General features: G+C 44.8%; 1 protein-coding gene across 1 annotated transcript; it reads left to right on the top strand.

Moving 5' to 3' along the window:
- The first annotated feature begins 886 nt into the window (after positions 1-886).
- vps18 (VPS18 core subunit of CORVET and HOPS complexes) lies at positions 887-8,976 on the top strand. The gene is made up of 10 exons (XM_080024141.1): positions 887-966; positions 1,040-1,295; positions 2,512-2,653; positions 2,914-3,005; positions 3,842-4,092; positions 4,464-4,817; positions 4,962-6,224; positions 6,372-6,581; positions 6,776-7,012; positions 7,985-8,976. The coding sequence occupies exons 2-10, from the start codon at positions 1,193-1,195 to the stop codon at positions 8,279-8,281; spliced, it is 2,949 nt and encodes a 982-aa protein (XP_079880267.1). The 5' UTR covers positions 887-966; positions 1,040-1,192; the 3' UTR covers positions 8,282-8,976.
- Positions 8,977-11,226: the final 2,250 nt, after the last annotated feature.

The raw sequence follows: 11,226 nt of genomic DNA, 5'->3' as shown, positions 1-11,226 counted from the left end.
CTGACGTCACCGGACGGTACCACCGGAACACATATACATTGAATCTCAAATCGAATGGTAACTTATCCAACGTGAAATGTAACTTGTAAAAATAATATGCAGGGGCTTGTCCTTACTTCATTTTGACTCGTTAATAAAATATCTGATTATAAAAAAAACAATGTCAGCATCATTTGTCGGAGAGTTCCATAATCCTCGAAAATACACGAGTATATTCGTAACAGCAAAAATCAACCTGTAAGCGGCCATTAACGGGATTCAAGCCCATGAAGACCGTTTAGACCCTTGAAGTATATGTATATACAGAGACGTTTAGTCCTTATACCATTTGTACTACAGTGCATTTCAATCAGCATCTGAATAGCGTTTCATTTTACACACATGTGCCAACCTAATCGATTGGTTGTGGCAGTGGAAGATAAACCCCAAACACAGGACGTCACCAGCCCAGATGAATTGGGCAAACAGGAGTCGCCCAGCGTGTACCGATAACGACCAAAACTGCACATGTCGACCAATAATTATCTCCAAGGCATGTACATCGGGTTTTGTGAAATTCCACCACCATCACCCAATTTCAAGTTAGACAACACCCATTGTCAAGTTTAATGGTTAATAGTAATGATAAATATTAAATCGTTCTTTGTCCTTTTGTGGAGCCAAGGTCCCTTTATGCCCTGTACCACATTTGGGGTCGATCGGTCGAAAGCTGACCGAGCGTCAGCGATACAACTGTTTTTCAGCCCCACGGGCTCGAATCCCAAATCGCGTCCATGTAGTAAACAACCTCTGCGTAAACAAGCCGGAACGACGCAGCGGGGCAGCTTGCGCCCCCCTGCGGCCATGCAAAGCCATTACGTCAACGTTTGGTCACATGACTCGAGTCAGCTGACCGGCCCGCGGAGTGTTCCGCACTGGGGAGCTAAACTAGCTGTGTTTATCCTTTGAATTTGGTCGATTATCCCCGTAAGCCTGTTTATTATTATATCGTTATTTTGCTGTGGCGAGGAATTACGTAGTTCCCATCTGTGTTTTACAGTGGCTTCCAGAGAAGACACGCCGAAAAAGAGACCCGATCACCGGGCACTTGATCGCGTGTAGCCTCGCCATGCAGTAGCAGCACGGCAGGTTTCTTTGTGGTTCCAGGAGCCTCTGTCTTGATGTCTTCTGTGTAAATCAAGTTGGATCCGCAATGGCCTCGATTCTAGACGAGTACGAGGACTCACAAAACACCAGGCAAACTGTACACCAGCACAGCCGCCTGTCAGCTGCCAACATCGGGATCACTCATTCGGGTAGGACAGGGTCCGACACCCTTCATCAGAATCAACCTGTTTATTGTGCCACGTACACCTACATTTAAATATGCAAGGAATTTATCATGTTGGTATTATAATGGATTACGAGTAGCAAAAGTATGCTTAACAAAATGATATGCGTGCATATATATACTAAATATACTCTATACACACACACACACACCCACTGAACATTTTACTAGGAACACTATGCCAATACTGGGTAGGGCCTCCCTCTGCTCTCAAAACAGCCTCAATTCTTCTTGGCATGGATTTCACAGCCTGTCAGAAACATTCATTTGAGGAGCTGGTCCATGTGGACATGATTGCATCATGCGATTCGAACTGATTTGTCAGCTACACATTCATGCTGCGAATCTCCTTTTCTATTACGTCCCAAAGGTGTTTTATTGGATTCAGATCCGGTGACTGGGAAGGAAACTAAAGAACATTGAACTCATTGTCATGTTCATGAAGCCAGCTTGAGACGACTTTTGCTTTGTGAAACGGTGCATTATCATACTAGAAGTAGCCATTAGAAGACTGTGGCTGTGAAGGGATGCCTATGGTCAGCAACAATACTCAAATACACTCTAGCATTCAAGCGATGATTAACTGGTATTAACGAGCCCAAAGTGTGGCAAAAAATATTCCCCACACCATTACAACACCACCAGCCTGGAGTGTTGACACAAGGCAGGTTGGGTCCAATCGCTTCATGCTGTTGGCTCCATTCTCTGTTTCCCTCTCTCATCAACATGGCGTCTCCATCTGCAGAACCGCCGCCCACTGGATGTTTTTGGTTTTTCCACACCATTCTGAGTAAACCCTAGGGACTGTTGTGCGTGAAAATCCCAGGAGAAGTTACAGAAATACTCAAACCAGCCTGTCTGGCGCCAACAGGGTGGAAAACACTGAGATCACATTTTCCTTCCCCATTCTGATGGCTGATGTGAACATTAACTAAAGCTGCTGATCCATATCTGCATGATTTTATGCATTGCACTACTACCACACAATTGGCCGGTTGGGTAATTGCATGAATAAGTAGGTTTACAGGTGTTCCTAATAAAATGCTCAGTGGGTATATCAAAGATCAAATGTGATCAACTAATAGTTCAAGTTCCTAAAACCTGTCGCCTTAAATGCTGATATCTGTGAGACATCTGCATATCTTTTTGTCAATATAACTGATATGTGTTTTTACGCCCAGGCTTTGTCAATGTGAGGCTGGAGGAGGAGAAGCCCATTTTCAACAAGCAGAGAATAGATTTTTCTCCTCCTGAGAAGATCAACCACTTTGTGGTTTGCAACAATCAGCTGTGCATGAGCCTGGGAAAGGACACACTTCTGAGGTAAATGACATTGTTAAAAAAGGCCCAAAACAATCCATGCTATCTTAATGGTCATTGATGATGACCACTGATTATTATTATTGGTTGATTGAGGACAAACTTTTTAATTGGACTGATTGGATTATATGTCAAGGTAGTTCCACTCATCTGATGATTAGTATTCATTAACTTTGGTTTGATTTTATTGCAATGCCTTCACATGGTTTGTTCGTTTCTGGTATTGTATTGTATTGTATTGTATTGTATTGTATTCTACTCAGAATTGACCTTGCCAAGCCAGATCAGCCCAACCAGATTGAACTGGGAAGGAAAGATGATAGTAAAGTACATAAACTGTTCCTGGACCCAACAGGTAAAGTACAAGGCTTCATGTGACACTTATTTTTTTTTTTTTTTTTTTTTAGATAATAGTGAACATTTACATTGGGACCAGTTCACAGGGCATTTAAACAACAACATTGCGCTCATAATAAGAAATGCCAAGAATATACGGCAGAGTTGTTTGGAAAGCCAGATATCTCCACTGTTATTTAATACTGCTACTACTTTGAGGATTCAAGATTCAAGAGATTGAAGAGGTTTATTTGTCACATACATATTCATACATTCATACATATATGCAGTGAAATGTATTGATGACGATTATTCACAAAAGTTTCTAAACCGAATAAAATAGCTAACCTAATTTCTACTAAGCTAACTAAGTGAAACTAACTTATTCCTAATACGTAATGCAGTTAGTGAATAGAATAATATAAATAAAATAAAAATAAAGTAAGACTCAAAAAGATAATACAGAGTGGGGGTACAAAATAGAAGTGAAGGGTATAGAGTTATGTATATGGGATAGGCTATTTGTATATACAGATATGTGCAGTAAAGTGCATGTGAATAAAGTGTGTATGGAGATATACAGTACAGTATGCAACAGTATGACACAGCAATATGGTAACACCGAGCAGAACAGCAATACAGCGCAGTATGCAGTAACCCAGAACAAAGATACAGTCAGCAGTACAGTCTGCTACATGAAGTCCAGTATGTACAGGTTCCATTCAATTCAAGTTTTTTTTGTGTTTTGAAGTTTTGGAAATATTGTCGGCACTGGTTATTGGGACTATTGTCTTTGCTGCATGGTGATGACCTCAAAACTTTTTTTTTTTTTTTTTGTTTTATTCCCCTCTGCAGGCTCCCATCTGCTGATCAGCCTGAGCACCAGCGAGTGTCTGTATCTGAACAGGAACACCCAGAAGGTGCGCAGCCTGTCGCGCTGGCGAGGCCACCTCATCGAGAGCGTGGGCTGGAACAAGCTGCTGGGCAGCGAGAGCAATACCGGACCCGTCCTAGTCGGCACCAGCCAGGGCATCATCTTCGAGGCTGAGATCTCCGCCACGGAGGGAAGCCTCTTCAACACCAACCCAGACCAGTACTTCAGACAGGTAAGGGGGCAGGAAGTAGATGTGTTTTTTTTTTTCTTTAATCCTTGTGGGAATAGGATGTACAGTGCTAAGATGAACCTGTAACGTTTTCAAAGTTTTACATAGAATAAATCTGAATATTTTTCTTTATACTGTAGATAACTTGTCTTTCCGAACTGCTAACATTGCTGGACTTTCTAAGAAGCATTAATATGTAATATTTATTTATAGTTTGTTTTACATTGTTTTAGAAATAAAATAATTAGTTCAAAACATATACTCTTCCAAAACTATGAGTAACGTTTCTTTACTTATTCCCTAACCCCAACCCTAACCCATTCATTTTTTTCACCGAAATAGCTTTGAGACTCAAACTCTTTTTCTGGTGGCAGGTCCACTCCCTGGAGGAGGACGGCAGGCCAGCACCCGTCTGCTGCCTGGAGGTGGAGCGAGGCCTTGAAAACAAGTACTTCATCATCACCACCACCCGCAAACGCCTCTTCCAGTTTGTGGGGAAAGTGCCCGAGGGCTCGGAGCAGCAGGGCTTCAGCTCCATATTCGCCCAGAACCAGGACTTGCTGCCCAGCTTCCAGGAATTCCCCGCCAACATGGGCTATAGCGAGATCACATTCTACACGTCCAAGCTCCGCTCCTGCCCCAAGGCCTTCGCCTGGATGATGGGAAACGGCGTTCTCTATGGTCAACTGGACTACGTCAGGCCCGATTCGCTGCTCAGTGACGTCCAGGTAGACTTTAATCTGCAATCTCAGCGGTTCAACATTGTAACAGCTCAAATCTCATTGGTGTTCATAAGTCAGCCATGTTTGCGTACTTATTTATTTTTATTTTTTTGCTCCCTCTTCCCCTTCCTTTTCCTTCATCTCTACCAGGTCTGGGAGTACACAGCGGACATAGACTTCGGTGCGAACAAACCCATTTCCATCGTGCTGACCCAGTTCCACTTCCTGCTGCTGCTCCCTGACCGGGTGAAGGCCATCTGCACCCTCAACGGACAGGTGGTGTACGAGGACGTGTTCCCAGACAAGTTTGGCTCGCTGAAGAGGATGATCAAGGACCCGGTCGGCGGCCTGGTCTGGATCTACACGGAGCGGGCCGTCTTCCGATACCACATCCAGCGCGAGGCCAGGGACGTGTGGCAGATGTACATGAGTATGAACAAGTTCGACCTGGCCAAGGAGTACTGCCGCGAGCGGCCCGAGTGCATGGACACAGTGCTGGCCAAGGAGGCCGAGCACTGCTTCCAGAACAAGCGCTTCCTGGAGAGCGCCAAGTGCTATGCGCTGACGCAGAACTACTTTGAGGAGATAGCGCTCAAGTTCATCGAGGCCAAACAGGAGGAAGCACTGAAGGAATTCCTGCTGAAGAAGCTGAACAACCTGAAGCCCAACGAGAGGACGCAGATCACGCTGCTGGTCACCTGGCTGACGGAGCTCTACCTCAACAGGCTGGGCCAGCTGGAGAGCGACGGCAACACCGTCATCTTTCAGGAAACCCGGGAGGAGTTCCGCCACTTCCTCAGCAGCTCCAAGCACAAGGAATGCCTCTTCAACAACCGCACCACCATCTACGACCTTTTGGCCAGCCACGGCAACGTGGACGACATGGTGTACTTCTCTGTCATCATGCAGGACTATGAGAGGGTCATCTCCCACCACTGCCAGCACGACGACTACAGCGCCGCCCTGGAGGTGCTCTCCAAGCACTGCGACGAGAAGCTGTTCTACAAGTTCTCCCCCGTGCTCATGCAGCACATTCCCGAGAAAGTGGTGGACGCCTGGATCCAGATGGGCAAGCGACTGGACCCCAAGAAGCTCATCCCGGCGCTGATGAACTACAGCCAGATGGGGAGCATCCAGCAGATCAATGAGACCATCCGCTACATGGAGTTCTGCGTGTACCAGCTGACCGTGACGGAGGAAGCCATCCATAATTACCTGCTTTCGCTCTATGCCAAATACAAGCCCGAGTCTCTGCTGTGGTATCTGGAGCAGGCCGGCACCCACTCTTCAGACATCCACTACGACCTGAAGTACGCCCTGCGGCTGTGTGCTGAGCATGGCTACCGCCAAGCCTGCGTGCTGGTTTATAGGATCATGGAGCTCTATGAGGAGGCGGTGGATCTGGCGTTGCAAGTGAGTGATGTGCAGTTTGAAGCGAGGCGTATGTAGGACAAAAAACACCTACTGTAGTTATCAAAAGAATAAATGAATAATAAGAATCTTGAATCTCTTTTCTCTTTATTATATTTGACATATGTGTTTATAACCTGCTATACACAGGTGGATGTGGACTTGGCCAAGTCGTGCGCCGACCTGCCCGAGGATGACGAGGAGCTAAGGAAGAAGCTGTGGCTCAAGATCGCCCGCCACGTGGTGCAGGAGGAGAAGGATGTGAAGAAAGCCATGAACTGTCTGTCCAGCTGCAACCTGCTCAAGATCGAGGACATCCTGCCATTCTTTCCCGACTTTGTCACCATCGACCACTTCAAGGTCTGTGCAGGGCTGTATGCTTTTTATAGTGATTGCCGTTGGTTTTTAATAAGGAATACACAATATTAGGCTGACTTTTTACAATTAAATAGATTACTTTGGCCACAGGGTTGGAATCAAGGCCTTTTCCAGGCAAAAGAAAACATTGCCTTGAATTAATACTGTTTATATCCCTACTTTATCCTCTATCGCAGGAGGCCATCTGCAGCTCGCTGGAGGAGTACAACCACCACATCGAGGAGCTGAAGCAGGAGATGGAGGAGGCCACCGAGAGCGCCAAGCGTATCCGAGAGGACATCCAGGAAATGAGGAACAAGTATGGCGTGGTGGAGTCCCAAGAGAAGTGCGCCGCCTGCGACTTCCCACTGCTCAACCGGCCCTTTTACCTGTTCCTGTGTGGACACATGTTCCACTACGACTGTCTGTTCCAGGTGAAAACTGTTTTTTATCAACTAGGGTGATTGGCTGATGCCACTAACATGCCATTATAAACACACATACATACGTATATAAAATGTCGACTCATGTAAGTTGAATGGAGGCTAATTCAGAGTACCTCCACGGTTCACTGTTCCTGAAGAAAATAAGAAATGGCCTGAGGTTATTTACCAACATTATGAGCATTTTGTAGGGTCCAACATGCAAAAAAACTAAGTGCGAGGTGAGAGGTAGCAAACGTTTCAGTCTGCACTGACGGAAGTCTCACAAACTAAAATGTTTTAATTGTTATTTTTTCACTTTTGGCTTTTGCAACTCTACATTTTATATATTTAGGCAAAATGTGGCTATTATCTTGTTATAATATTGCTTATATTGGCCGACAAGCTCATGTTATTTCAAGATGATAGATTATAAAGATTATAAAGATGATAAAAAATGGTTTTCTTACTACTGACCTAGTCATTTTAAAAATATGAAAAAATTCGGATCCACTCGGATCCGTTGAGGCATGGACTCCACTAGACCTCTGAAGGTGTCCTGTGGTATCTGGCACCAAGACGTTAGCAGCAGATCCTTTAAGTCCTGGAAGTCGCGAAGTGGGGCCTCCATGGATCAGGCTTGTTGTTCCAGCACATCTCACGGATGCCCCCTTTGGTCCTTGTCAAAGTCGCTCATATCCTTACGCTTGGCCATTTTTCCTGCTTCCAACACATCAACTTGAAGAATTGACTGTTCACTTGCTGCCTAATATATCCCACCCCTTGGAACAAAACGATCTGTCTGTCTGTGTGTGTGTGTGTGTGTGTGTGTGTGTGTGTGTGTGTGTGTGTGTGTGTGTGTGTGTTTTAATGTAAGTAACAGTGTAAATAGAAATACGAACTCCAAAAGAATCCTCAAACAATTACTAACTGTGGCGAAATTGACTTTTTTACAATATGACCCCCCCCCCCCCCCCCCCACAGGAAGTGACTCCTCACCTGTCGGCCTTCAAGCGGGGTCGTCTGGAGGAGCTGCAGAAGAAGCTGGCCGCCACCACGCAGTCGTCAAAGTCCCGGCACCGCCCGGTGCTCAAAGAGGACGGCGACACCGCCAGCCTGGGAAAAGACCGTGCGGGCCTCAGCCGAGAGCAGATCAAGTCCGACATTGACGACATCATCGCCTCCGAGTGCGTGTACTGCGGCAAACTGATGATCAAGTCCATCGACAAGCCGTTCATTGATCCCCAGAAGTTTGAGGAGGAGAAGTCCAGCTGGTTGTAATGGATTGGGAGAGATGGACCCATATGGAGGATGAGGAGATGCTCGCTCGTTGACGAGGCCTACTGTTTAAGACTTGAATGGGCTGCGTTTCATTTCCCCAAACATACAAACGAGGCGCTTTGCATTTTTAATGGTAGTATCGGTCTAAAAACTAAACTAAATAAGCAGTTTGTGTTAATGTGAGCAAGAGATGAGCGAACCCACTGTACATGTACGTATGTGCCTGAACCGCCCTCCTCGGGGTGGAAAAGTAGTCTGATCGCATCAGATTGTTGCTACACAGTCTACTTGGCTTATGCACTTGTGTGTTGGTCCGGTAAAACGTTTAAATTGCACTTGAACGCTATGTCTACTGCCTCTGTTCTGCTTGTTTCTGTTCACTGTCCACTGTCCACCACCTTATTAATGATAAAATGTTGAAAAAATAAAAGCTCCAATTCAATTTCACATATTCAACATTGTCTGCCACTAAATATGTATTTAATAAATGATATTGATAAGTATCATTTGTGCTAAGGAACGGCTCTTTTATTGTGTTATTTTTACTTTGATTTGATCAATTCTCTGTATAGAATATATGTAAAAATGCAACGCTTATTTATTTTTATGCGATTCAGCACATTAAGTGATTCATACATATTTGAGGCACAGACAAAATATCAAGCATATACAAAAACAAAAAAGGCAACATTTTATTTTGTAAAACTGCTGCCCCCAGGAAAATAAAAACATGAAAAAAAACCTAAAACTATTTTTTCATTTTTTTTTTAAATTTCATATTCATTGGTTTTCACGACATAAACGGGAGTTTCATATCGATGACGTCACACGCAGCTCGGCAAACTTCGTAGTGACCAGACGCAGCTAGTCAAACTCCGACCAAGCGATCGCCGACAGCGAAAAGGCGGCGCGCGTGAAAATAAACGCGTCGTGCGGCTCCGCGGTGTCAATGTTGCTCGTTGTGAACGTGCGTCTGCGGCTTTTAACGGCGCGTCGTCGCGTTAAGTCCCCGATGGGAGCGCGTCCCGGTCTCGAAAGTCGATTAGCCGGCCTGCTCCCTTGCCGTACCCGCACCATGGCGTCGTGTCCCCTGCTCTCTGCAACACAAAGTGGCCGCCTCTCCGCTGCTGCCGACTCAAAGCTCACAGACTCGCTCGCTCGCCCGAACCGCCATTTTGGAGTCTGGGAGAACCGCGAGTCCGCAGCAGCGCCGAGAGGGAGCCCCATGGAAGTGGGGGGACACGGGCCAAGGTGAGGGCGAGTCGACGGTCCTTCGCGGCGGTTGTGGTGAAGGAGCGACGGGGGGAACATGGCCGGGAGGGAGAGGTAGTTAGAGTTGACCCGGGGATCGGAGGGGGGCCCGGGCCCGGGTCCCGCAGCCTCGTGTCCGACGCGAGGCTGCGACGGCCGCGGGCTTCGGGGGTGGGGGGGCCCTCGGCCGCAGCGAGGGGTCGCGGCTAGCAAATAAAAAATCGCCCGAATATGTTAAAAAAAAGGGGGATTTAAGAACGCGGAGGTGCGGGCCTTAAAGAGACAGGGCCCGTTGGGTGGTTGGAGATAGTGATGGAGTTAAACAGATGGAGTGGACTCACCCCCGGACGGACCCAAACACTGGGACAACACATGGAAGGACGCTCGGCGCTATGCGATCACTAAAACTCGGGCAGTAAACTACAGAGAAATTTGGCAAAATACAATGAACCTATGGACGATCGGAAAAATAGGAAATTTGGCGACGTAAAATAAACCAGAAAGCTTTGCAAAAATACCAAAAACATGGCAAAATACAATGAACCCAAAATGAACAAATCAAAATAAAATGTACAATAAACCTAAAAAAAAAAATATTTGGCAATACAAATAACACCTAAAATGAATAAACCTCTGAATCTGCAACTCACACTGTCAAAAATAGGAAATTGTGCAATTTTACACACACAAACATATATGTATTAGTACATTGTGAATTACTTGTATTACCTATATTATTATTACCTATTATTGTATTAACTATAACTATATATATAGTTATATATAGTTATAATAGTGTCATTATCCACCAAATAAACGTAATAACTGTGTGATGTGTACTGTGCCACCGACTCCTTTACTCAGCACCCTGACCCCGCGCTATCGTCGATCGTGTGTGTGTGTGTGTGTGTGTGTGTGTTAAATCTGCTAGCGCTAGCGTTAGCTTGGATGCTAACATTAGCTTAGCATTTTGCCACCCAATCCAGTGTATAAACAGCACTGAGCTACTAGCCAGGCTAGCGTTAACATATAGCACCGTGTTCTGTTTTAATTTTTTTTTATTTCAAATTTTTTTTTTTGTGGCGGATTCCATTTCTGGCTCTATTTAAACATTCGTATTCACGCGTCACCGCAGCACGTTTGCGGCGTATGGTTTTTGACTTTGGAAACATGGCTTTATTTATGTATTGCAGTGTCTAGGTAAAAGTAAGTAATATTTGTGACTTTATCAAACTCACAAACTAAAAGAAACTGTCCCTGAAATGGACGGACCCTCATACTTTAATTTAAGAATGAGATGAATATCATTACTACACTATCAGTACAGTCTGACATTCGATGCTGGATTAAACATTGAATATAAGAGATATTACTCATTTGTAAACGGCATGAACTCTACATATCAGGGGAATTAAAAACTGCATGTAAAGACAGATATAGGAGTATTTATACATACAAATATACATACATATACAAATCAAAAATTAGCTCACATTTTTATTATATACATTTCATTGCAAATTCCGCTCTGTTTCTTATCTGTTTAGTCTTTTTTCTATATTTAAGTGTGTATTTGATAATGTAGTCTGCAATATATTTACTCTATTTACCAAAACTCTAGATTTGTGTTATGATCCTGGCGGCGTAATAAGTCAAAATGCTGAAAACGATTTTGGGAACTCATCCCAGTGGAA

This window comes from Zeus faber, assembly GCF_960531495.2.
Source record: "Zeus faber genome assembly, chromosome: 2".
Lineage (NCBI taxonomy): Eukaryota > Metazoa > Chordata > Actinopteri > Zeiformes > Zeidae > Zeus > Zeus faber.
This window is presented reverse-complemented; position numbering and strand designations above follow the sequence as displayed.

Bases quoted from the DNA above. Each gene is read 5' to 3' on its own strand.
- vps18 (XM_080024141.1), top strand. From the start codon at position 1,193: ATGGCCTCGATTCTAGACGAGTACGAGGACTCACAAAACACCAGGCAA. The intron at 2,654-2,913 runs GTAAATGACATT...TATTCTACTCAG, and splicing joins GGAAAGGACACACTTCTGAG to AATTGACCTTGCCAAGCCAG. The intron at 6,225-6,371 runs GTGAGTGATGTG...TGCTATACACAG, and splicing joins CGGTGGATCTGGCGTTGCAA to GTGGATGTGGACTTGGCCAA.